General features: G+C 45.7%; 1 protein-coding gene across 8 annotated transcripts; it reads left to right on the top strand.

Moving 5' to 3' along the window:
* On the top strand, positions 1-27,559 carry LOC140410286 (beta-1,3-galactosyl-O-glycosyl-glycoprotein beta-1,6-N-acetylglucosaminyltransferase 3-like). Of its 8 annotated transcripts, none has more exons than XM_072498263.1 (3): positions 1-81; positions 19,569-20,835; positions 25,133-27,559. In XM_072498263.1, exons 2-3 carry the CDS (start codon positions 20,074-20,076, stop codon positions 25,664-25,666), a joined length of 1,296 nt encoding a protein of 431 aa, XP_072354364.1. In that variant the 5' UTR covers positions 1-81; positions 19,569-20,073; the 3' UTR covers positions 25,667-27,559. The 8 variants fall into 8 exon arrangements, with proteins under 8 accessions (XP_072354364.1, XP_072354369.1, XP_072354365.1 ...); XM_072498268.1 differs by lacking the exon at positions 1-81 and adding an exon at positions 105-160; XM_072498264.1 differs by lacking the exon at positions 1-81 and adding an exon at positions 2,150-2,480.
* The last annotated feature ends 404 nt before the right edge of the window (positions 27,560-27,963 follow it).

Genomic DNA, 27,963 nt, shown 5'->3' with positions numbered 1-27,963 from the left:
TGAAGCGATTTCACAATCTGTACAACACCGTAAAGACTGATTCTGACAATTCCAGTCGAGAATCAGACGCCACTACACAAGGTAAGACTGAATAATATACGGACATCTTTTAAATAAGCCGGACAAAGTTGTTCGCCATTTGGTTTTCTACCTCTGCAAGGTAAACATTTTTTTTAAATCGGAAATGGGAAATGTTTAGCTGTAATAGCTATAAATTATATTACCGTTTAACCTACTAATGTTATTTAACAAAATCAATATGAAGGTTGTTCAGATATTGGTGGATTTCCATTTCCGAATCTCTAACATTGACCGTAAACAAAACTAACCCTGAGTAAGGACCTGAGTGTTCAGTTTTGCAACATCTCTATGTAGGAACATTATCCAAAAACATACCCTTGTTCTTGGCAGACTGTTCCTCTGAATTCAAGATGTGATATTGATACACAATGAGAAAGTAGATATTGAATGATCGGAAAGTTCCTGAATTTTTACCTTACTTTCCAATTTAAATCTCCCACGTAATGCTTGAAATTTCTGATTCAATGCAGCTGTATAAATATTACTAAAGCAGAGCAATCCTGTATATTTCATGTGTTCGAGAGTTTCTGAAAGTGTTACTGCCAGTTCTAAATGAGAAATAGTGCTTCATCCAAGCACGGGGTTCTAGTTGCCAGAGAAATAATATGGGCTATTTGAAAATATAATATGTGATGTAAACATTACCTGAAAGAATTGATGTGACCGAATAGTTATAGAAAAAAAACACATTTAGCAGTTGAGCAATATGAGGGAGAGGATGGAAGGTGGAACTTCTGTTTCCATTGTTTGGTGCAAGATATCATCTCGGACAATGAACAGAAGCCAGCGGGTGGAACAGACATTGCCGCTAGCGCCCATTGAGTGAATTGCAGTGCTTAACCTTTCATGCAACGCACTATCTTATCACTGAGAAGTTATTTGCGAACAGACATTCTATTGATGCCGATTCAAACACGGCTGTAAAAGAATACCATCACGACTGAAAGGGCCGTGTCATTCTGTCACTCACGTGACGTGGGCGCCATTAGTAAGGCCAGCATTCATTGCCCACTCCTTGAACGGTTGCAGTCCGTGTGAGGAAAATATCACCATAATAATAAAAGCAAACACTGCGGATGCTAGAAAGCTGCAAAGAAAATAGAAAAGACTGAAAAAACACACCAGGTCTGGCAGCACCTGTGGAAAGATAAATAGACGAAACTCGCACATTATATTAGAAAGGGAATCACTGGGGGCAGGGAGGGTCCCAGAGGACTGGAAAGTGTCTAATGTAACACCGCTGTTTAAGAAGGGAGGGAGGCTGAAGACGGGAAATTATAGGCCGGTTAGCCTGACTTAGGTCATTGGTAAGATTTTAGAGTCTATTATTTAAAGATGAGGTCGTGGAGTACCTGGAAGTGCATGATAAAATTGGACTGAGTCAGCACGGCTTCGACAAGGGGAGGTCATGTCTGACAAACGTGTTAGAGTTCTTTGAGGAGTGTTATGGGCCAGGGTTTAGAGAACCCCAAAGTGTATCATGGAGTTCACCTGACCCACAACTTTTAATAGATTGTGGTATGGGGAGCATACGGCCCACTCTACAGGTGTGGTGCAGCAGAAATGGAAAAATATTTTTTAAAGCAAAACAATGTTTATTCTATGAACTCAAGTTAACATTTTAAAAACATACAGTGAACATCTTAGCAACCATTAATTCAAATACACCCCCCAAAGTATACAACACTAAGTCATCCTTGAGCTTTCCTTTTAACATCCATAAGACTTAAAACAAAACATTTAACAGAAGCACCTCAGGTTTAACTTCACTACTGAGTACAGTTACCACGTTGAAATCAGCAAATGGACATTCATGAGCTTGCAGAGATTCACACACATCCTGCTGTGATTGCAGCTTCTCCAGAACTAAAATGAAACCAAACCCACCCTGCAGCAAAAAGCCTAAAGCGAAAGTAAAAAGCTGACAGGCATCCCAGCTCCATCCATTCTCTGACATCACTGCAGTAATAAACACCCATTTCTTAAAGGTACTCTCACTACAGATATCTATATACACACCCATTTATAAACACCCATTTCTTAAAGGTACTCTCACATGACAGGAGGTAACAAGGAAGTTAGACAAAGGAGAACCAGCGTACCTGATTTATTTAGATTTCCAGAAGATCTTTGACAATGTGCCTCATAGGAGACTGTTAAATACATTAAGAACCCATGGTGTTAAGCGTAAGATCCTGGCATGGATGGAGGATTGCATGACCGGCAGAAGGCAGAGAGTGGGGATAAAGATTTTTTTTCAAGGTAGCAGTCGGTGACTCGTGATGTGCCTAAGGAGTCTGTGCTGGGACCACAACTTTTCACAATATACATTAATGTTCTGGAAGAAGGAAATGAAGGCATTGTTTGCATTGGATTTTTGTATTGTCACGTGCACCGAGGTACAGTGAAACGTATTTTTCTGTGAGCAGCTCAAACAGATCATTTAGTACATGAAAATAAAATAAACAGAAAATACATGATAGGGCAACACAAGGTACACAATGTAAATACATAGACACCGGCACCGGGTGAAGCATACCGGAGTGTAATCAGGTCAGTCCATATGTGGGTCGTTTAGGAGTCTGTTAACAGCGGAAAAGAAGTTGTTTTTTAATCTGTTCGTCCGTGTTCTCAGACTCTCCTGCCCGATGGAAGAAGTTGGAAGAATGAGTAAGCCAGGTGGGAGGGGTCTTTTATTATACTGCCCACCTTCCCTAGCAGCGGGAGATGTAGATTGAGTCAATAGATGGGAGGTGGATTCGTGTGATGGACTCTCACGACTCTCTGAAGTTTCTTGCGATCTTGGGCCGAACAGTTGCCATAACAGGCTGTGATGCAGTCAGGTAGGACGCTTTCTATGGTGCGTCTGTAAAAGGTGGTAAGAGTCAGTGTGGACATGCGGAATTAGATCTGTAGAGGGACAGGTAGTGTTAAGTAAGCAGGGGGGCTGCAGGCAGACTTAGACAGGTTAGAAGAGTGGGCAAAGAAGTGGCAGATTGAATACAATGTGGAAAGGTGTGAGGTTATGCACTTTGGAAGAATGAATGGAGGCACAGACAATTTTCTAAATGGGGAAATGCTTCGGAAATCAGAAGCACAAAGGGACTTGGGAGTCCTTGTTCAAGATTCTCTTAAGGTTAACGTGAAGGTTCAGTCGGCAGTTAGGAAGGGTAATGCAATGTTAGCATTCATGTCGAGAGCGCTCGAATACAAGGGCAGTGATGTACTTCTGAGGCCGTATCAAGCTCTGGTCAGACCCCGTTTGGGATGTGAACAGTTTTTGACCCCGTATCTAAGGAAGGATGTGCTGCCTTTGGAAAGGGTCCAGAGGAGGTTCACAAGAATGATCCCTGGAATCCTATAAACTGTATTCTCCGTCTCTCGCTCGATGAGTTATTTTATTTTGTGCTGTTATGAGACAGCCAGAACGTTGTATAAGATGAATGGGATGCAAGGACGCATATAAACTAATCTAACGGAACTGCATCTTATCTGCACCTGAGTGCTAAAGCAGGGTGATTATCCTTCGTGTTTCCAGGTAACTTCAACTGAAAATAATCCGAAATAGGACCAAGATACTAAACATGCCCTATTCAAATGCAGTAGTCTTATTAATCCTCGATCTATTTAGTGTCTCTTTCACAATTTCTGTAAAATAATAACCAGCAAGTTTTACCCAGCTCGGGTACTCTCAGAAAAGTTTGTAGTACAAGCTAGGCTATATTCTCCACAAGGTTCTTAGTGTGACCTATTATTTTTACTGCAGAGGGACTATACATCAGGTTTGTATGTGCAATTTCTCAATGTGGATTCTCAGTATGACAACCCATCCTGAACTATCCGCCTTGAGTGTCAGTTTAATTTCGCATGTAAAACATCAAGATGTACAATTCAAGCGGTTTCTTTTTCATTTTACCTGTCCTGGTTTATCCTTAATAAAATAGAGTTTCATCCCTGCGGGGCAGAACATATGTCAATTATTAACAAGTTTTATGGCAAGACATTGCTCAGCAATGAGGAAATATTTCTGATTTTAATGAGAGAACCTGGTTTTACTGAGGAGATTTATCAACAGAAACTGCAATAAAATGGAACAAATAGTTTCGTCATTAACCGGATGCCACTCCACATCATAGATGCAAACAGATAAAGTACACTCTGTCCTGCCCACGCTTGGGGTTTGGTTAGTGAGGGGTAGGAAGGGAGTGGGGCCATGAGACCGGGAATACAGTGTTGAAGGATCCCAAGGCAAACAGTAGTGACGTAGAATCTTTCTAATCAGCTAATCTTTACAAGTCCTGTAGGGTAGGGATCAGGGTCGTGTTAATGATTTGTGTATGTGGATGAGTAGGGCAGTGGCACGACTGGTCATGCAACTGGACTAGGGACGTGGGGCTGAAAGAACAGAACTCTGTGGAGCTGTGTCAGTGGGATGTCCGTGTGCGGTTTTGGCAGCGGGCTCCATTTGTGAGATCGGGACAGTAGGTTGTGTATTTAAGGCTGGGTAATTGAAGCGTGGATGCCGCTGCTGGGTCAGTCGTGCGCATGTCTGAGGGAGCGAGGGAGAGAGAGAGAGAGAAGTGAACGATTTGTGGATGGGCGTTTGGTCCCGTGGCTGAGAAAATTAAGTGTGGGTGTAATGCTGGGTGAATGCAATGTGTCTGTTGAGAGAGATGTATTGCGGCTTCTGATGGGTTATGGGATTTGATCAGTAGAGTAAGTCGCTGTTCTGTTCACTACACTTCGAAAGATGCGGCAAGGAGATCGCTTGTGAGACAGGATACTCATAAGTGGGGGTGGATCGCTGTTGTGTAGATGTGGTGGTTTAGCCGTGGGTTAGTGTAATAGATGAGATATCATCAGTTGGTCAGTTGGATGTGACAGCTGGTCAGTAAAGAATTTTTTCTAAAATTGAGTAAATGAGATATCGGGAGGAACAGGGATGAGGGGATAGATCATTGAGGTTTGCGGGTTAAGACCTGTCAGTATCTGTGGGAATGAGCTTCGCCTGGAGGAGTGTTGACGAGGACTGGTTCATTCGACTGCGTGCGTGCGGATCTGTTTCAGTGCGGTGTGGTTGACTTATTAGGTCAGTGGGGTGTAGGATGCAGGACTGGATTATTGGGTGTGGTTTGGAGACTGGGTCAGTAGGCTGTGTGTGTGGGGCTGAGTCAGTAGGGTGATTGTATGAGGGCTGTGTCAGTGATGTGTGTGTGTTGGGTTGGATCAGTGGTTTGTGGTTGACGTATTAGGTCAGTGGGGTGTAGGAAGCGGACCTGGATCATTGGGTGTGGTTTCGGGACTGGGTCAGTGAACTGTGGGTGTGGGACTGAGCCAGTAGGGTGATTCTGTGAGGGCTCTGCCAGTGATGTTTGGGTGTTCGGTTGGTCAGTGGTTTGTGGGTCTGGGATGATTCAGTGGGTGTGGCTGTGGGATGTTGCTGGGATTGGCTGAGTAACGTGCGAGTGTGGGGTTGGGTCAATAAGGTGCGGGTGAGCCTGTGAGGTATCTCTGTGTTGCTTGGCCAGTGGTGTGTGGATACAGGGCTGGATCAGTGGGGAGTGGGTTTCTGCATGTGCGAATAGTGTGTGAGTTGCACCTTGGTCAGTGGAGCGTGGATTTGGGGCTTCTTCTGTGGGACGTGGGTGTTGGCTGGGTCAGTGGGGTTTGGAAACGAATGGGTCATTGGTGTGTGGGTTTGGAGCTGGGTCAGTGAGATGCGGGTGTGGGGCTGGATCAGTGGGATGCGGGTGCGGAGTTGATCCAGTGGTGTCCGTTTGCCGGGTCGCTAAGTGAGTTGTGGGGCTTTGAAAGTGGTTATAGGTTTGGAACTGGTTGTGTAGGGTATGGATTTGGGGCTGGTTCAGTGGGATGTGGGTACCGGGCTGGCTAAGTGGGGAATGCGTGCAGCCCTTGGTCAGTGGCATGTATGTGCTGGGCTGGTAAGAATGATTTACAATCAATCACACCGTGCCTGGCACAGGGCTCCCAAACGACAGGGGCTCCAAAATATTGAGATAATCTCTCACAGCCAAGCAGACAGAGAGCTAGAAGAGAACATACTGGGCAATCGCAGCAGGTTTAACAGCATCTGCGGAGAGAGAAGGGGGCTAAAATTGACTCTTTCTCAAAGAGACAGGACTCTCTTGAAATCCCTTCCAGAATGTACATGTCAATCATTCTGCTGAGCCAATCCCTAAGGAGTGGCAGCTTTTTCATGACACAATCAAGGGGAGAACGACATTACCCATGCGGCATTTGGCGGTAAAGAGTGGCAGCAATCAGGCGCCCAATCCGCGGTGTCTGATGGGAGTTGTAGTTCTGAGGCGTGCATCAGCGATTGGCGCCCAGCTTTCGGACGTCTGAATTTGAGAAAGCGCGAGACCCACGTGTGCGGGGCTAAAGATGGAAGGGCGCACTTATAAATCGCAGTCCCGGATGGCGGGAACGAAGACCTCAGTCATTTAACTCCCATCCCCACTCCCTCACTCCCATCATTTTCTTCAATCTCCCATCCCCCTTCTTTCGCCTCCCCATATCCCCTTCCTCACTTGCCTATCTCTCTCCCTCGTTTCCCCATCACCATTCCTCACCCTCTATTCTCCACCGTCATCCCCTTACCACTCATTTACCCACCCTCAAACCCATAACATAGCCACACTCCCACGCTTATCTACTAGCGCCCATCCTCACACTACCATCCACCCACCCCCACCCCCAGCCCATGTTCCTCACCCCAACCCTCTCCCTTACCTAGCCATCCCTCCTCCCTCACCCCATCCCTCCCTCACCCACTAATCGCACCTCTCGCAATCCCCACACTTCCTCCCTCAACCTCATTCCTCCCCCCCACCCCGCCTTCACCCACCCCATTCACTCTCCTTCACCCCTTATCCCCCAGTAAAACAACGCTGATTGTGTAGGATTGACTGTTTTGCGGGAGACAAGTGTATTCAGGCTCCTTCAGGAGTAAACTGACCTTGATAGTAGCCTCCATCCGGAGAGGTGCCAACTGCCCCTTTAAGTGCTCTAGGGGCAGCAACCATCGTCTTAGGATGAGCACCAGGAGAGCACAAGTAGTTTACCAGAAGATAGAAGCACATTTGGAGCGTAAATACCCCACCCTAGCACAGAGAGTAGGTCATCAGTACACTTTAAAGCTCATGCCCTCAGATAGAACAAGGCAATCCACTTTTTGATTAATGTCCTTTCGTCCTTTGTGTTATTGCAACCAAGAGTGAATTAAGCCAATCGCCTCTATAATATAATGTTAGCACCAGGGACACGACCTCTTTAGGCTTTCCAACCTAATAATTATTTTATAATGATCATGTAAAGCCAAATTCTCCAAGCTTAAAGAGGTTTTATCAATTGCTTTATCCTATTTGAAGCATAGTCGTAAATGTTAAACTTAGCTTATGTATATTGTTAAACGATGATGATTGATCAGATATGAGAGTATGTTACCTTGATCAAAAGATAATACAGGAAGGAGAAGAAAGTTGAGGAAACAGATAAGAATGTCTTTCCTTACTTAATATGTTGCGAACTAATGAATTTCATCAGTCGATGTATTCCTGAAATGGTATCCAATTTCCATGTGGAAGCCGTAGAATTTCACAGCATCGATGAAGTTTATTGTCCCATCGTCGTCATTGTACATCTCTCAGAAAGAACTGTGCACTATTTTGCATAGTTCACATCGAATGCGGTCAGATATTAAACTTGGTATGTAATCTATTCCTGCTACTAGATAGGGTCGGAACATTCCATGCCCTAATAACCTCTGAATTTATATCAATAGTAATTTTATCAACCTAGTATCTGGTGTAAGAATGGGCTCAATTTTCAGGTATAAAGAAAGGTTTCACAAATTGCGATTTGGGCGCGCTGGTTGATCGAAAAAAGTTATAAAGAAGGAAATAAAATGATTTCCATAAATAATGGGAAAATAAGATCAAAAGTAAGAATTGCCGAAGTATAAAGCATTGACAATATTACATGTATAGGTGTCAGATATACGAAAGTTAACCACAGTCACAATTGAATGTCAAAAAAATTGGAATAATCTGATCAAGATGCAGTCCCACGGTAAAGCTTTCTGTGTTCTGATAGTGACCAGAAGAGCCACACGGGTTATTTGAAAGAGTTAGCATGAGGGTTAGGAATGGTGAGTGGCACATAGCTTAAATGTAAATTTTTGTGTTTTGTATTCATTTTCAGTCCTGAGAGTGATATAGCGGTAGGTATAATTGCATTAGATATCGACTCTTGAATGTACATGCATAAATGGCCTTAGATTCATTTGACGATTGATCCGGTTGCTAGAACATCCTCGAATACTGTAGAAATTCGGAGAGGTACTATATAAGCCATTAATTTATTAGCCCAAGAGTTCTTTTAGATTTGCAGTAGCTTGAATTGACAGAACAAAGAGCTTGCTGCATGAATTATTGCACACATTAATTAATATGTAGATCGGAATATATGAACAAGATTGGGCTGTTAAGCCTCTTGATCTTTTTCTGTCCTTATGACTGATCTGTATCTTAACAGATGAGTTTACCTAGTTTTCTTCTGTATCATAGAATTTACAATGCAGCAGGAGGCCATTCGACCCACCGAGTCTGCACCGCCCTTCGAAAGAGCATCCCACTTCAGCCCATCCCTTCACGCCATCTCCGTAATCCCACACAACATTTTGGACACTATGGGCAATTTATCATGGCCAACCCTGCACATCTTTAGACTATGGAAGAAACCGGAGCGTTCGGAGGAAACCCACGCACACACGGGGAGAAAGTGCAAACTCCACACTGTCACCCTAGGCCGGAATTGAACCTGGGTCCCTTGAGCTGTGAGGCAGCAATGCTAACCACTGTGCCATACACAATAAACGCGCATATCTTATTGGTAAAGCTGTATAATTCAAGTTTTAATCGGCTTTAATTACATAATTGAACGTTTGCAGGATGATTTTCTAGCTATGCTAAAGAATAATGATCCATTAATTCATGGGTTGAAATAAAATACCAAACAGCGCTCAAATAATTTACATAAAAAGCGTAATTTTAATGACTCAAATGATAACGTCATAAGAAAACAACGTTATGAAATATTGAGAAATTACATGGCCAACACATTGTCTTATAGCTCCTGCACCTCAACACTTCCTACTACACTTCTGATGTTGGTGGTGTGGAAGGGGGTAGAGAGGAAATGTGCGAGGGATGAAGTGGAATAGAGAGTGTCTGCGAGAGGTGCAGGAGAAAGTGAGAGTGTGTGCGAGGGGTGGGGAGGAAGAGACCGTGTTTGCGAGGGGTGGTCTTTGCCCGCAGATCCCTGGGTGGGGTGGGGGACACAAATGACGCTGTGCACAGGGCACCATGTGCTGTAATTCCGCCTCTGGGTGGCTGGGTCAGTGTCGTACAGGGTGGGGTTGGGTTATTATGTTGTGGTTTTGTGGCTGAGTCAATGGGTTCAGTTTTGGGATCGATATGTAGATGTGTTGCTGGTTTATTGTGTATGGCTGTGCGGCAGGTATTGTGGCTAAAGAATGTTGTTCTGTGTGTGTGATGCTGTGTCGGTGGAGTTGGTCTGATTGAATTTGGGGCTCAGTGAATAGTGTGTGCCTCAGCTTACTAGGTAGTGGTGCGGATTTTGTTGGTCGGGTGTTTTGAACGTCCTGGTGGTGTTTCGATGTTTGGCTCATCCGGTGATGTGGAGGTGTTTGGTGTCATAACCCTCACGATGATCACGAGGAATCACACATTGATCCGCCTCTGGGGCTCGTTGATTACGAGTTCCCATGTTTACGAGCTGAGTGAAGCCCAACCAACTTGGAAATCAATGAATGATTCCTCATAATCCCCGTGGGGATTGTCACATGTTGGCGGGACGAGAATATGGTGGTGGTCAACGAGTTATGCGTGTTCGTTTAGGCCAGGCTTGCCCAATGTACAATGCGGATGTAGCCCGCAAAATCCTTCTTGCCGTCCGTAGAGGTAGTTTTCAAAATGCCAGTCAACCAGATAAAGTGATTGGACAATTCAGCATGCAGATGCTTCTCCAATTACAGGTCGTTTCCCATCCGTGTTTTTTGCTCATAGGTTGTATGATAATAATGATAATCTTCCTTGTCACAAATGGGCAGCACGGTAGCATGGTGGATAGCACAATTGCTTCACAGCTCCAGGGTCCCAGGTTCGATTTCGGCTTGGGTCACTGTCTGTGCAGAGTCTGCACGTCCTCCCCGTGTGTGCGTGGGTTTCCTCCGGGTGCTCCGGTTTCCTCCCACAGTCCAAAGATGTGCAGGTTAGGTGGATTGGCCATGATAAATTGCCCCTAGTGTCCAAAATTGCCCTTAGTGTTGGGTGGGGTTACTGAGTTATAGGGATAGGGTGGAGGTGTGGATCTTGGGTAGGGTGCACTTATCAAGAGCCAGTGCAGACAATGGGTCAAATGGCCTCCTTCTGCACTGTAAATTCTATGAAAGTAGGCTTACCTTAGCACTGCAATGAAGTTACTGTGAAAACCCCCCAGTCGCCAAATTCCGGCGCCTGTTCGGGTACACAGAGGGCGAATTCAGAATGTCCAATACACCTAACAGCACGTAGCTTCCGGAGGAAACCCACGCAGACACGGGGAGAACGTGCAGACTCCGCACAGCCAGTGGACCAAGTCGGGAATCGAACTTGGGACACTGGAGCGTGAATGCTGCCATGCCGCCCATTCGCTAGCAAATGTGGGAGATGCATGAACTGTGATTAGATGTGCAGCGACGGTGAGCCTGGGCCCTCGGGGCGCGTGGCGGGTTTGGGATAGCGAGAGGGCTAGACCCAATCGAGAGGGTGCCTGGGAGCTGACGCGTGGAGGTGCTGGGACGCTGGAGGGACGGTGCAGTAAGCTGATGAGGGGCATTGCGGGGGGGCTGAGGAGTGGTCCCGAGGAGTCAAGGGAAGGGAGGTATGGAAATGGGCGGGCGGGGGCGGGGGAGGGACATTACATAGGGGATGGGCTGCTGGGTAGCTAAGAAGGACGGAGACTCCGGCCGCCGATGAAAGCTGAATGGGGAGCTAAAGCGGTGTGGGGAACAGAGGAGAAGAGCTGCCGAGGAGTGGAGGTTCCGGGGAGTGGGATCCTGACGGGACGCAATGGGATATGTCGAAGAGGTAGTGGAACCCATCAAAACCCGAGTAAGTGAGGGACTGGAGGCCGTTTGAAACAGTCAGTGTATGGGGGAGATTGGACGTGTGGTGCTAGGGTGGTGTTGGAATAGAGTGTGAGGGGCTCAGAGACTGTGAGTTAGATGGGTCAGTGTTAGAGGAAGAACGAAGTGGCTAAGCTGTGGAGCTTTGAATTAGTTATGGCATGTGATGGGAATGTTTGTGTGTGGGAACAGAATTCGTGCGGCGGCAGAGTGTGTATGTGGGTACAGTGTATTTTGGGGGATAGATGTTTGTGGGGGCAGGGTGTGTCCATTTCATAAATCTTGCTCACTTCTTATATCAGTGTTCTCCTCCCCTTTCACCCACAATCATGTAACCTCATCCATTCTGACAATGTGTAAGGATGAGTATGGGCACCTTAAACGGGGAGTGAGGCGGAGTAATACATCCAACCTATTATACTGGAATGCTGACCTTTATTTATTTACTTTTGCTCAGAAAATTGATTATTTGCCTATGTAATGTCCCATCAAACTTAATCTTTCCATCTTCCAGTCACGGGGATGTGCTAAGCGGACAAAGGAAAGGTGCCTTTCCTCTTAAGAACCCGAAATTTTGCTCTGATACTCAAAATAGTCTGCTAGAGCAGGGATAAGTATCCCCTCATCCTATTTAACGTCACAAGAGATGATGCAGAGCAACATTAGAGCCGGCAACGAAAGAAATAATGGCGGAAGCCACGAGTGGCTGAGGTGGCGGACGCAGGAGGCGAGGGAACGCGGCCAGGCCAGATCATGGGGACCGACGAGCTGCACCGGAGGGTGGATGGAGGAAGTTCCTCGCAAGAGGGCACTTGGAGATCAAGGAGGAATTCATAGAAACATAGAAAATAGGTGCAGGAATAGGCCATTCTGTCCTTGGAGCCTGCACCACCATTCAATATGATCATGGCCGACCATGCAGACTCAGTCTCCCACTACCACTTTTTCTCCATACCCCTGGTTCCTTTCGCCGCAAGGGTCACGTCCAACCCCTCTTAAATATATCCAACGAACTGGCCCTAAAAACTTTCTGTGATAGCGAATTCCACAAGTTTGAAACTATCAGAGAAAAAGATCTTCCCCATACCTGCCCTAAATGGCTTACTCCTTATTCTTATGTCGTGACCCCTAGTTCCAGCCGGCCCCAACATCGGGAACATTCTTTCTGCATCTAGCCTGTCCAGTCCCATCAGGAATTTATTTGTTTCTATGAGACCCCCTCTCATTCCTCTGAACTACAGTGAGCACACGCCCCGTCGATCCAATCTTTCTTCATATGTCAGTCCGGCCATCCCAGATGAACCTTGGCTGGACACCCTCCATAGCAAGAATGCCCTTCCTCAAACTAGAAGACCACAAATGAACACAATACTCAAGGTGTGGCCTCATCAAGGCCCTATATAACTGCAGCCAACTTACTCAAATCGACTGGCTATGAAGGTCCGCATGCCATTAGCTTTCCTCATTGCCTGCTATGCCTTCATGTCAACCGTCAGCGACTGTTCCACCTTGACACCCAGGTCTCGTTGCACTTACCCTTTTCTCAAACTGTCACCATTCAAATAATAATCTGCATTCCTGCTTTTGCCACCAAACTCGATATTTACCCACATTTTATTGCATTTGCCAAATATTTGCCCCCTCGGCCAGCCTGTCCAAGTCATCCTGCAGCCTCTTTGCAGACTCCTTGGGGGCGGATGTTTGAGGGCAAATCAACATCTGACATGTGGGAGGCTTTCAAATGTCAGTTGAAAGGAATTCAGGACCGGCATGTTCCTGTGAGGAAGAAGGATAAATACGGCAATTTTCGGGAACCTTGGATAACGAGAGATATTGTAGGACTCGTCAAAAAGAAAAAGGAGGCATTTGTCAGGGCTAAAAGGCTGGGAACAGACGAAGCCTGCGTGGAATATAAGGAAAGTAGGAAGGATCTTAAGCAAGGAGTCAGGAGGGCTAGAAGGGGCCACGAAAAGTCATTGGCAAATAGGGTTAAGGAAAGTCCCAAGTCTTTTTACACGGACATAAAAAGCAAGACGGTAGCCAGAAGAAGGGTTGGCCCACTGAAGGATAGGCAAGGGAATCTATGTGTGGAGCCAGAGGAAATGGGCGAAGTACTAAATGAATACTTTGCATCAGTATTCACCAAAGAGAAGAAATTGGTAGATGTTGAGTCTGGAGAAGGGTGTGTAGATAGCCTGGTTCACATTGTGATCCCAAAAGACAAGGTGTTGGGTGTCTTAAAAATATTAAGGTAGATGAATCCCCAGGGCCTGATGGGATCTACCCCAGAATACTGAAGGAGGCTGGAGAGCAAATTGCTGAGGCCTTGACAGAAATCTTTGGATCCTCACTGTCTTCAGGGGATGTCCCGGAGGACTGGAGAATAGCCAATGTTGTTCCTCTGTTTAAGAAGGGTAGCAAGAATAATCCCGGGAACTACAGGCAGGTGAGCCTTACTTCAGTGGTAGGGAAATTACTGGAGAGAATTCTTCGAGACAGGATCTACTCCCATTTGGAAGCAAATGGACGTATTAGTGAGAGGCAGCATGGTTTTGTGAAGGGGAGGTCGTGTCTCACTAACTTGATAGAGTTTTTCGTGGAGGTCACGAAGATGATTGATGCAGGTAGGGCAGTGGATGTTGTCGATATGGACTTCAGTAAGGCCTTTAACAAGGTCCCTTATGGTAGACTAGTACAAAAGGTGAAGTCACACGGGATCAGGGGTGATCTGGCAAGGTGGATACAGAACTGGCTAGGTCATAGAAGGCAGAGAGTAGCAATGGAAGGATGCTTTTCTAATTGGAGGGCTGTGACCAGTGGTCACAGGGATCAGTGCTGGGACCTTTGCTGTTTGTAGTATATATAAATGATTTGGAGGAAAATGTAACTGGTCTGATTAGTAAGTTTGCAGACGACACAAAGGTTGGTGGAATTGCGGATAGAGATGAGGACTGTCAGAGGATACAGCAGGATTTAGCTTGTTTGGAGACTTGGGTGGAGAGATGGCAGATGGAGTTTAATCCGGACAAATGTGAGGTAATGCATTTTGGAAGGTCTAATGCAGGTAGGGAATATACAGTGAATGGTAGAACCCTCAGGAGTATTGAAAGTCAAAGAGATCTAGGAGTACAGGTCCACAGGTCACTGAAAGGGGCAACACAGATGGAGAAGGTAGTTAAGAAGGCATACGGCATGCTTGCCTTCATTGGCCGGGGCATTGAGTATAAGAATTGGCAAGTCATGTTGCAGCTGTATAGAACCTTAGTTAGGCCACACTTGGAGTCTCCTGTTGAATTCCGGTCGCCACACTACCAGAAGGATGTGGAGGCTTTAGAGAGGGTGCAGAAGAGATTTACCAGAATGTTGCCTGGTATGGAGGGCATTAGCTACGAGGAGCGGTTGAATAAACTCGGTTTGTTCTCACTGGAACGAAGGAGGTTGAGGGGCGACCTGATAGAGGTCTACAAAATTATGAGGGGCATAGACAGAGTGGATAGCCAGAGGCTTTTCCCCGGGGTAGAGGGGTCAATTACTAGGGGGCATAGGTTTAAGGTGAGAGGGGCAAGGTTTAGAGTAGATGTACGAGGCAAGTTTTGTACGCAGAGGGTAGTGGGTGCCTGGAACTCGCTACCGGAGGAGGTGGTGGAAGCAGGGACGATAGTGACATTTAAGGGGCATCTTGACAAATACATGAATAGGATGGGAATAGAGGGATACGGACCCAGGAAGTGTGGAAGATTGTAGTTTAGTCGGGCAGCATGGTAGGCACGGGCTTGGAGGACCGAAGGGCCTGTTCCTGTGCTGCACATTTCTTTGTTCTTTGTTCTTTGTTCCTCACAGCGCACACCGCCACCCACCTTAGAGCCGTCTGCAAATTTGAGATATTGCATGCACTTCTTTCGTCCAAATCATGTATTGTGAACAGCTGAGGTCCCAGCACTGAACCCTGCGGTACCCCACTAGTCACTGCTTGCCACTCTGAAAAGGACCCGTTTATTCCCACTCTGCTTCCTGTCTGCCAACCAGTTCTCTATCCACGTCAATACATTACCCCCAATATCGTGGGCCTTAATTTTGCTAACGAATTTCTTGTGTGGGACCTTGCCATAAGTCTTTTGAAAGTCCAGATACAAAACATTCACCCTTGTCAACTCTACTGGTCACATGCTCAAGAATTCCCAGAAGATTTGTCAAAAGCATGATTTCCCTTTAGTGAATCCATGCTATTTTGTACCGATCCTGTTTCCGCTTTCCAATGTTGTATTATTTCATCCTTAATAATTGGCACCCGCATTTTCCCCACCACTGATGTCAGGCTAACCCCCATCTTAAAAAAAGGAGGGGTACATTAGCTGCCCTCCAGTCCATTGGAATTCGTCCAGAGTCTATAGAATGCTGGAAAGTGATCACCAGTGCGTCCACTATTTCTAGGGTCACTTCCTTAAGTATTGTGGGATGCAGAGTGTCAGCCCCTGGGGACATCCCGGGTTTTAATCCCATCAATCTCCCAAATACATTTTCCTGACTAATGAGGATTTCTTTCAGTTCCTCCTTCACGCTAGACACTCTGATCATTACCATTTCTGGAATGTTATTTGTGTCCTCCTTAGTTAAGACAGATCCAAAGGGCAGCACGGTGGCATTGTAGGGCAGCACGGTAGCACTGTAGGGCACCACGGTAGCATTGTGGTTAGCACAATTGCTTCACAGCTCCAGGGTCCCAGGTTCTATTCCCGGCTTGGGTCACTGTCTGTGCGGAGTCTGCACGTTCTCCCCGTGTGTGCGTGGGTTTCCTCTGGGTGCTCCGGTTTCCTCCCACAGGCCAAACATGTGCAGGTTAGGTGATTTGGCCATGTTAAATTGCCCTTAGTGTCCAAAATTGCCCTTAGTGTCCAAAATTGCCCTTAGTGTTGGGTGGTGTTACTGGGTTATGGGGATAGGGTGGCGGTGTGCGGTTGGGTAGGGTGCTCTTTCCAAGAGCCGGTGCAGACTCTATGGGCCGAATGGCCTCCTTCTGCACTGTAAATTCTATGAATCTATGAATTGTTCAAATTATCTGCCATCTGTGTTGCCCATTGTGAATCCATCTGATTCTAACTGCAAGGGACCTACATTTCCTGTTACCAGTCAATTGCTCGTCATATATCTATAGGAGGGTTTGCAGTCACTTTTTATGTTTTCTGCAAGCTTACTCTCGTATTCTTTTTCCCCCTTCCGAATTAAACCTTTTGTCTTCAGCAGCTGAATTTTAAATTTCTCCCAGTCTTCAGGCTTGCAGCTTTTTCTGCCCAAATTATGTGCCTCCTGTTTGGCTTCAACACTATCCCCGATTCCCCTTGTTATCCATGGTTGAGCCACCTTCCTCGTCTTACTCTTGTGCCAGACAGGGATGTACAATTGCTGAAGTTCATCCATGTGTTATTGAAATGTTTGCCATTGCCTCTTCACGATCAACCTTTGCCAGTTTCTCCTAGCCAATTTATAGGTCTCATACTATCAAAGTTAGCTTTCTTTAAGTTCAGGGCCTTAACTCTTCCTCTTAATGATGAATTCTGTAATTGAACATACTGTGCAGTAATATTATGGTCACTCTTTCCTGAATGGTCTCGCACCGCAATTAATCCTCTCTCATTGCACCATTCAAACCACAAATTGTGGAAGACGTCAAAACTGGCGAAATAACTGGACACATTTATGGAGCAGTTGGGGGCATATAAATCCATGCAAGTTCCCAACCCCAGGGGAGAAAGAGTTCACCTTGTTTTCCCAAGTACACTGGGTGTGCACACACAGTGACTTCTTTGTAGTGGGGAAAGCGGTGCTTCCAGGGATAGTAGGAGCAGAATCATAATCTCATTCCACGCTCCATACTACATGGATATGAGGTTGCAGTTGGGCCGTCCCCAACAGCCCCATGAAGGTTGGGCATGGCTCGCCTTGCGGATAAGGCATTTTGTGAGAATATATCACAGGCCATAGACGGGTACATTTCCGACAACCGGAATGGGGAGGTCTCACCCTCCACTTTCTGGGACATGCTGAATACAGTGATCAGAAGTGAAATTGTAGCCTACAAATCACGTACAGACAGAGAGGAGAGAGTGGCTCGTCAACAGCTGGTCGACTCCCGGCTGGAGGTGGACTGGTATACTCTGTGGCTCCAACCATAGAACTTCTGACAGAGAGCTAAAAGCGACAAATGGACTTTGACCTGCTCTCTGCTCGGCAGGTAATGCACCCGCTCTTTAAGACAAGGGGGGTCTACTACGAACACGGAGACAAAGTCTGCTGACTCACCAGCTGAGAAATCAGGCAGCCACGAGGGAAATAGCTCAAATTAGGGACAACAATGACAAGCTAGTAAGAACCTAAAAAGGTAAATAAATCATTTGAGGCCTTTTTCGGGGGACTCCAAGGCCCCTGAAGAGGATTTGATAATGAAGCAGTTCATCGATCGACTGGAAATGCCAGTCGTTTTGGAGAATAGTAAACCGGGCCTGAAACACCATTAGAACTGGGGACAGTTCGAACGGAGATCATCAACAACATGCAGATGGGGAAGGCCCCAGGACCAGACGTAGTTCTGGCAGACTTCCACAAACACATTGTGGCAGCACTGGCCCTACACCTGTGGAAGATGTGCAGATAGCAAGGGTCACTCTGCCACCAATGCTAGCACAAGCCTCAACCTCGGTCATACCCAAGAAAGACAATGGACCGACTGTTTGCGGGTACGACAGTCCCATTTTGCTGCTCAATGTAAACGAGCGAAAACATTGGCCAAAATATTGGCCAGGCGATTGGGAAACTGCATGCCAGAGGTGGTCGCAGATGATCAGCCGGGCTTTTTTATGGGTAGAGAGCGAACATCGAACATTAGGTGCCTCCGTGATAATGACCCCACCAGGGGAGAGTACACAGGCAATCAGCTCCCTGCACGCAGAAAGGCCCTTCAGCAGTGTCAAATGGAAGTACCTCATAGAGGTATGGGAACGGTTTGGCACGGTTAGGGCAGTGTTCACCACCTGGTGAAACCACTGTACAGCACTTCCATGGCGAGTATGCAGACCAACATCACCAGCTCTAAATACTTCCAGCTGCACAGGGGTACAAGGCAGAGATGCCCAGTGTCCTCACTCCTATTTGCCCTGGAGATCTAACCATTGGTGATCGCCCTCAGAACGGAAAAGGTTGGAAGGAGATCCAGAGAGGGGAGAGAGAGCACAGAGTCTCACTCTATCCGGATGACGTCCTCCTCTATGTTTCGGACCGCCAAAGCAGCATGGAGCGGATTATGGCTCCGTTTAAAATATTTGGAACCTTCTCGGGCTACAAAATCAACTTGAGCAAAACTGAAATCTTCCCAGTGAATGCGAAAGGGAGAACGGCAGAACTGGAGGGACAACCATTTAAACAAGCCCAATATAAATGTCACTCCCTGGGGATCCAAAGTGCCCATGACTGGACATGGTACCACAAATGGAACCTGACTCGCCTGGTGGTGGAGGTAAAGAAGGACGTGCAGAGATGGGACAAACTCGTACTTTCCCTAGCCTGGAGGGTGCAGAGTATCAAAATGAATGTACTGCCCAGGCCCTGCTTCCTGTTCAGATCCATACCGATCTACATCCCCAAGACCTTATTTTAACGCAATACCTAAAATGAACATGGCGTTTGTGTGCGTGTGTGCGGGTGGTGGGGTGGTGGGGGGGGGGGGGGGGGGCGGGGCGAGGGGTAATTAATTTCGACACAATATTTTATGCTAACTTTTGTCCTGATTAACCTGATGAGGTTTTGCGAAAAATATTTTTGGCAAACTTGCTTGAGATTCGCTGTGCCACTGAGTGTCTTTAAGGCACAGATAGATAGGTTTTTGATCAATAAGGGGATCCGGGGTTATGGGGAAAATGCAGGAGAATGGGGATGAGAAAAATATCATCCATGATTGAATATCGGAGCAGTCTCGATGTGCTGAGTGGCCTAATTCTGCTCCTATGTCTTTATGGACTTATGGTCTTATGAATGAGACTGAGCTGCACTCTTCTTTGTTCAGCACGGAGTCCGCTTCCCGAAGGATGATACTGTGCACTGCACCACAACAGAAGCGATATTTTTAAAAATACTTCATTAGCTTTAAAACCGTTTTGTGATGCGCAAAATTTCAATCGCGCAAAATTAATGAAATTTATTCTACATTTTAATTCCCATAGTTGAGAATAAGATACATGGTTCTGAATTTTGTTAAACTATTACCACGTTTCTTCTATTTATTGAATAGGACCTGGATTATTTTGGGAGATCCACCTAAAATTCCTGCTACTTCTCTGAGAAAAGTTTGAACAAAATGTTTAAATTATAGAAAAGGCAGTAGACAATGTCTACGTGAACACTTATCAACACATGAGAAGACAACCAATTGTTATCGACATTTTTGCGAAGGAAGAATCGAACCTCTGTGATTAGCAAAAGGGCCGTTAAACAAACCAGAGATTCAAAGGGCACAGAGAGTGCGAGAGTGAGAGGAAGTCTGACCAAACACAAAGACTCGTCAGAAAGGAGCTCCAGAGCCGAGGAGAAGGTGGGATCTGTCACTTGAATCCGGATGAATGCGAAGTTCCTGTCTTCACCGAGAAGCATCGGATTTCAATTACTCACTGCCTTCACTTTTGGCGCTCAATTGATTCTAATTGCTGAATAAATTGTTTCTAAAGCCAAAAACCATCTTAATATCAATTATATCTGAGAATCAGGATCTTTAAAATACCGGTGGAAGAACAATAACAATGTTGGATCAGTACTTTTGCTGGAGAATGAAAGGACTATATATAGTGAGTGGACTCTCTTTGACTTTTCTTTGTGGATATTTTAGTTTGAGGGATAATTCATTCGAAAACTATTGGAAACCAGTTAAACTAAACTATGTTGTGCGATATGAACCCTTAGACCTGGCAGAAAAGAACTCGAGTTGTTGGAAGATTATTAGTGGTGACCCAGAAGCCATTGGAGAAGCTCGTTTAAAATCGATCACAATCGCAAACAAACATAATATCTTCACCGAAACCGATTATTTAACAATGACCCGAGACTGTCGCCATTTCATTAAAAACCGCAAATATATCACTTTTCCCTTAAGTACGGAGGAAAGTGACTTCCCACTCGCCTATTCTATGGTGATTCATACCAACATTGAGATGTTTGAGAGGCTCCTGAGAAGCATTTATGTTCCACAGAATGTGTATTGTGTCCATGTGGACAGGAAGTCTCCAAAGTCATTTCACTCGGCGGTTCGGGCCATCGCTTCCTGTTTCAATAATGTATTCATTGCCGGGAAATCAGAGTCGGTGATATATGCCTCATGGTCCCGAGTTCAGGCCGACCTTAACTGCATGGAAGAGCTGCTACAGAGCCCTGTTCCCTGGAGATACCTAATCAATGTCTGCGGACAAGACTTTCCAGCCAGAACCAACAAGGAGATAGTCAACAGTCTCATGGCCATGAACGGCTCAAATATTATGGACTCAGTAGTTCCACCAAATTTCAAAAAGGTAAATATCTGAGCTCACGTGATGCATCTATTAATTGTCCTAGTCTTTCTTCCCATCTTCCTTCCTCCTTGCTTCCTTCCTTCCTTCTTTCCTTCCTTCCTTCCTTCCTCGCCCTCCCTCTGCGTCTATCCGTCATTCCATTCCTACCTCCTTCCGTCCTTCCTTCCCTCAATCCGCACAACACTCCCTCCGTCCATCTATCCACCCATCCATCCATCTGATTCGTCCATCTGTCCAGCCATCCGTTCGTCCGTCCGTCCATTCATTCATCCATCCATCCATCCATTTATCCATCCATCCATATGTCCAGCTCTCTCTGCTTGTCTGACGCCCTCCCTCGCTCCCTTCTTCTCCCTTACAAAGGCAGAGCCTGTTGCTGTTTTGCCCGATATATCTCAGCTTTTTGATCATACGAATTCGTTTAAGTATTGGAAGAACCTCCTTGCAGGATGTGGTTGTAGTTAAATATTCCGGTTTCCTCCCACAGTCCAAAGATGTGCAGGTTAGGTGGATTGGCCATGATAAATTGCCCTTAGTGTCCAAAATTGCCCTTAGTGTTGGGTGGGGTTACTGGGTTATGTGGATAGGGTGGAGGTGTTGACCTTGGGTAGGGTGCTCTTTCCAAGAGCCGGTGCAGACTCGATGGGCTGATTGGCCTCCTTCTGCACTGTAAATTCTATGAAATAACAAAACATAATTGATTATATGTTTGAAGTGGCGGATTATTGAAAGGTGCTGATCGTCTGGCTCCAGTTGTGTAAGCACATATAAAATAGCAGCAGGAGGAGACGACATGCCCCATCGAGCCTGCTCAATTATTCAATATGGCCGTGCCTTATTCTGGTATTCAAATACATCCTATCGCCCCTCTCCATATCTCATAGTACCCCGATAGACCAACAATCTGTCTATTCCAGCCTTAAATATATTCAGTGATGGGGCATCCATAGCCCTCGGTGTAGCGAATCCCAAATATTTAAAACCCTTTGTGTGAAGACATTTCTCGTCATTTCATTCCTAAATGACCCGACCTTGTCCTGACCCTTTGTCTCCTGTGTTCTACAAGCCTATCAAATACTGTTTGCAGATCCATGTATTCCACATCCGCCAATTCCTTTTATGTATTCTTATAGTTATATCCTCAAAACTCCAATACATTTGTCAAATAGGTTTTACCTTAATACACGCATTTTCGCATGTTCATGTTCTAGACTTCCTTTGTAGTATTTGACTGGGACTCACTGGGACCCCAATATTGACTGGGACTCACTTAGTGCCAGGGGCTTAGACGGGGCGGAGTTTGTAAGGAGCATCCAAGAGGGCTTCTTAAAACAATATGTAGACAGTCCAACTAGGGAAGGGGCGGTACTGGACCTGGTATTGGGGAATGAGCCCGGCCAGGTGGTAGATGTTTCAGTAGGGGAGCATTTCGGTAACAGTGACCACAATTCAGTAAGTTTTAAAGTACTGCTGGACAAGGATAAGAGTGGTCCTAGGATGAATGTGCTAAATTGGGGGAAGGCTAATTATAACAATATTAGGCGGGAACTGAAGAACATAGATTGGGGGCGGATGTTTGAGGGCAAATCAACATCTGACATGTGGGAGGCTTTCAAGTGGCAGTTGAAAGGAATTCAGGACCGGCATGTTCCTGTGAGGAAGAAGGATAAATACGGCAATTTTCGGGAACCTTGGATGACGAGAGATATTGTAGGCCTCGTCAAAAAGAAAAAGGAGGCATTTGTCAGGGCTAAAAGGCTGGGAACAGACGAAGCCTGCGTGGAATATAAGGACAGTAGGAATGAACTTAAGCAAGGAGTCAGGAGGGCTAGAAGGGGTCACGAAAAGTCATTGGCAAATAGGGTTAAGGAAAATCCCAAGGCTTTTTACACGTACATAAAAAGCAAAAGGGTAGCCAGGGAAAGGGTTGGCCCACTGAAGGATAGGCAAGGGAATCTATGTGTGGAGCCAGAGGAAATGGGCGAGGTACTAAATGAATACTTTGCATCAGTATTCACCAAAGAGAAGAAATTGGTAGATGTTGAGTCTGCAGAAGGGTGTGTAGATAGCCTGGGTCACATTGAGATCCAAAAAGAAGAGGTGTTGGGTGTCTTAAAAAATATTAAGGTAGATAAGTCCCCAGGGCCTGATGGGATCTACCCCAGAATACTGAAGGAGGCTGGAGAGGAAATTGCTGAGGCCTTGACAGAAATCTTTGGATCCTCGCTGTCTTCAGGGGATGTCCCGGAGGACTGGAGAATAGCCAATGTTGTTCCTCTGTTTAAGAAGGGTAGCAAGGATAATCCCGGGAACTACAGGCCGGTGTGCCTTACTTCAGTGGTAGGGAAATTACTGGAGAGAATTCTTCGAGACAGGATCTACTCCCATTTGGAAGCAAATGGACGTATTAGTGAGAGGCAGCACGGTTTTGTGAAGGGGAGGTCGTGTCTCACTAACTTGATAGAGTTTTTCGAGGAGGTCACTAAGATGATTGATGCAGGTAGGGCAGTGGATGTTGTCTATATGGACTTCAGTAAGGCCTTTGACAAGGTCCCTCATGGTAGACTAGTACAAAAGGTGAAGTCACACGGGATCAGGGGTGAGCTGGCAAGGTGGATACAGAACTGGCTAGGCCATAGAAGGCAGAGAGTAGCAATGGAAGGATGCTTTTCTAATTGGAGGGCTGTGACCAGTGGTGTTCCACAGGGATCAGTGCTGGGACCTTTGCTCTTTGTAGTATATATAAATGATTTGGAGGAAAATGTAACTGTTCTGATTAGTAAGTTTGCAGACGACACAAAGGTTGGTGGAATTGCGGATAGCGATGAGGACTGTCGGAGGATACAGCAGAATTTCGATTGTTTGGAGACTTAGGCAGAGAGATGGCAGATGGAGTTTAATCCGGACAAACGTGAGGTAATGCATTTTGGAAGGTCTAATGCAGGTAGGGAATAGACGGTGAATGGTAGAACCCTCAAGAGTATTGAAAGTCAAAGAGATCTAGGAGTACAGGTCCACGGGTCATTGAAAGGGGCAACACAGGTGGAGAAGGTAATCAAGAAGGCATACGGCATGCTTGCCTTCATTGGCCGGGGCATTGAGTATAAGAATTGGCAAGTCATGTTGCAGCTGTATGGAACCTTAGTTAGGCCACACTTGGAGTATAGTGTTTAATTCTGGTCGCCACACTACCAGAAGGATGTGGAGGCTTTAGAGAGGGTGCAGAAGAGATTTACCAGAATGTTGCCTGGTATGGAGGGCATTAGCTATGAGGAGCGGTTGAATAAACTCGGTTTGTTCTCACTGGAACGAAGGAGGTTGAGGGGAGACCTGATAGAGGTATACAAAATTATGAGGGGCATAGACAGAGTGGATAGTCAGAGGCTTTTCCCCAGGGTAGAGGGGTCAATTGCTAGGGGGCATAGGTTTAAGGTGAGAGGGGCAAGGTTTAGAGCAGATGTACGAGGCAAGTTTTTGACGCAGAGGGTAGTGGGTGCCTGGAACTCACTACCGGAGGAGGTGGTGGAAGCAGGGACGATAGTGACATTTAAGGGGCATCTTGACAAATACATGAATAGGATGGGAATAGAGGGATACGGACCCAGGAAGTGTAGAAGATTGTAGTTTAGTCGGGCAGCATGGTCGGCACGGGCTTGGAGGGCCGAAGGGCCTGTTCCTGTGCTGTACATTTCTTTGTTCTTTGTTCTAGTACGTTTCAGCACTTTCCTCAAAGCAGCACAATGATTCTCAAACTATCTCCTTTAAGTGGTTTTACTGTACTTTCACTGTATTGTCCTGACTTAAATATGGGGAACGGTCGCTGGATTCGTCATAATTGGGGTCATTTAATATGGACACAAGAGCAGGGTAGTTACCGTGTTCTTAGCCATTTCCAGACAACTAAAGACCAGGGGAGATAAACCTTATTGTTTAATACCTTGTTTATAAGCACATGCCTTCCAATTATGGCGGATAATTGGCTTATTTTATTTCAGTCTAATTGTGAGGATCGGTTCTGTGCTTGCGTCGCGACACGTCTTCTATCATTGCTCTTAAATCAGCCATTACTGACAGTGCGATGTGCCGCCGTCTTGTCGTTTCGCCGATAATTCCACTTTCGACTCTTCTGCATATCAGTATGAACTACGCATATTTCTCATGAACAAATAAAATAGATAGAATACAAAGTAGCTGAGACTATGGGACGTTATGGTTATCGTTGCCAGTCCTGATGTGTTAGCAAAATGAAGATTCAATTGGGAAATGATAAGCATTTACCCTTTGTGTTCTCTTTCAGAGCCGATGGCAATTTCATCATGATGTACGCCGAAGTGTCGTCCGAACAGGTCGAAAGAAAAGCCTCCCACCCATAGGCAGCCCCATGTACGTGGGAGGTGCATATATTCTTGTCACTAGAAAATTCGTGAGTGCTCTCTTTGCAAACACGGAAATTCAGGCGTTTTTCAAGTGGTCCGAGGACACCTACAGCCCCGACGAACACATCTGGGCAACCCTGCAGAGAATGCCTGAGATGCCAGGCTCCACACCGTACATTCCAGGGCACTACAAGAGTGACCCGGTTGTTACCCGAGCAGTCAAATGGTCTTTTGAGGCTGGTGACGTAGCGAAAGGAGCACCATACCCGCCTTGCACAGGAAGGTACCGCCATCTACTCTGTGTTTATGGATCTGGAGACCTACACTGGATTGTCCAACAGGAACGCCTGTTCGCCAATAAGTTCGATCCTCAACTGGACAACATAGCTGTGCAATGCATGGAGGAATATGTCCGATCCAAAGTGATTAATGAAACACGATTTCAGAATCAGTGACTATAAATGAACCCGAGGCAGCAGGCGGGACTGCAAAAATGACTAAATGAAGATTGTTAAACGAAGAAATCTTCTGAATAATAATGCAGGATCATGTTCACGTATGATCTTTAAAAAAAGTAAAGCAAAAGATATACTATTAGCTCCACCGCGTTAAAATTCCTATAACTCTCTTCCTGACAGCAGGCTTGGTGTGGCTAAATCACATGGACTGCAACTGTTGAAGAAGGCAGCTCATCACCACATTTTCACCAGCAATAAGAGATAGGTAATAAATGCAGCACGGTAGCATTGTGGATAGCACAATTGCTTCACAGCTCCAGGGTCCCAGGTTCGATTCCGGCTTGGGTCATTGTCTGTGCGGAGTCTGCACATCCTCCCCGTGTGTGCGTGGGTTTCCTCCGGGTGCTCCTTTTCCCTCCCACAGTCCAAAGATGTGCAGGTTAGGTGGATTGGCCATGATAAATTGCCCTTAGTGTCCAAAATTGCCCTTAGTGTTGGGTGGGGTTACTGGGTATGGGGATAGGGTGGAAGTGTTGACCTTGGGTCGGGTGCTCTTTCCAAGAGCCGGTGCAGACTCGATGGGCCGAATGGCATCCTTCTGCACTGTAAATTCTATGATAATCTATGATAATCTAATCGGAGGCGCACACTTCCCCTGACGAAAGGTATTTTAAAGCTGGAGTATTCTTCTCAGTTCCACTGCCAAGGTGGAGGCATCATTTATTAAAACTGGGGCATTCCCATGTGTTGAATTATTCCATTCAATTATTTCATTGGGAACTAAACCACCAGAAATTAATATATTGCACATCAAACCAATTGAAAACCTGATTCAGCCTATAAATTGGCAAGACACGCCGGCCCAGGTGTATGGAACGAAATACAGTTATGCAGACGAACCTGCACGACCAATTTCTCGGCAAACCTGAAGTAAAAGACATAAAATTTTCTTAGCCCATATTCTCAATATTAATACAACAGTAAATATGTAGTCAACGTCCAGTTATGTAATTCCTGTTCTGTTTATGTTTTAAGTTGATTTTTGTGCATTTATATAATGCTCGTCATTGTTTAGTTGCATTTTGAATTAGAGCTTTCTTGTGATAAATATGGAAATCCAATTTGGTTTGACTATTGTCTATAATTATATCTCCCCTGAGTATAACCTTAATATTCCGCCTTCTGGTCTTTTCCTATAGGAAAGTCACTGCTCATGTATCTCTTTCTTTGTCTTTCTCTCCCCCGAGACGACGACTTCACTCTCTCACGCAAATACAAAGCAACAATCTCGTGGATTTATATTTCACAACCGTCGGAAATGTTTTGCTGATAATTATGAGCATTTAGATTGATTATGAATTGTTGTATGAAAATAAATACACAGTTCACATACATAAAGTTTAGAATTTACAGTGCAGAAGGAGGCCATTCGGCCCATCGACTCTGTACCGTCCACCCCCTTGCGGAAAGAGCACCATACACAAGCCCCACGCCTCCACCCTATTCCAGTAGCCCAACCTAACCTTTGCACACTCAGGGGCAACTTAGCATGACCAATCCATCTAATCTGCACATCTTTGGACTGTGGGAGGAAACCGGAGCACCCAGGAGAAACCCAAGCAGACACGGGGAGAAACTTCAAACTCCACACAGACAGAACCCGGGACCCTGGAGCTGTGAGGCAGCAGTGCTAACGACTGTGCCGCGGTGCCGACCCACAGCTACATAAAAGCTACATGAATATAACACTTTCTGTGCGAAAACAAGGGTCAAGCATATTTGTTGTAAATCGTAGAGCAGCGGAAGTGAGTCACCATGTGTGTCCAGTGTGCAGATTCATGAGTTTGATAATCAATATCTTTTACCGCCAAGCGACAAGATATTATTTCAACGATAGCTCTACTGATTCACTAAAATATCATTATATGGTTAACTCTGTCCCGAACCTTTCATTACGATCAGTTTTAATTTAAGTTATTACTTAATTTCACTTATCGTGTCTTATGACTTCTTCCTCTATCGTTGTTTTCAGTATAATGCACATTCTAATATTTGGGTTTGGGATATGATCACTCGCATGGCTGGCACGTATTACATTCTTGATTGACCCTGAGGTTCCGTTAAGCTTCTTCCGGAACATATGCAACCGATCCTGTGTAGTGTAAACGATTTCAGGATGTTTGAGCAAGAATGAAGCAGGGAGTTTTCCGGTCCGAATGGTGCGTGACTCAGAGAGGATCCAGAAGCTTCTGGTTTTAACATGGCTCTTTTGTGCTTCCCTTTTGCTAACTGGT

This window comes from Scyliorhinus torazame, chromosome 4, assembly GCF_047496885.1.
Source record: "Scyliorhinus torazame isolate Kashiwa2021f chromosome 4, sScyTor2.1, whole genome shotgun sequence".
Taxonomy (NCBI): Eukaryota; Metazoa; Chordata; class Chondrichthyes; order Carcharhiniformes; family Scyliorhinidae; genus Scyliorhinus; species Scyliorhinus torazame.
This window is presented reverse-complemented; position numbering and strand designations above follow the sequence as displayed.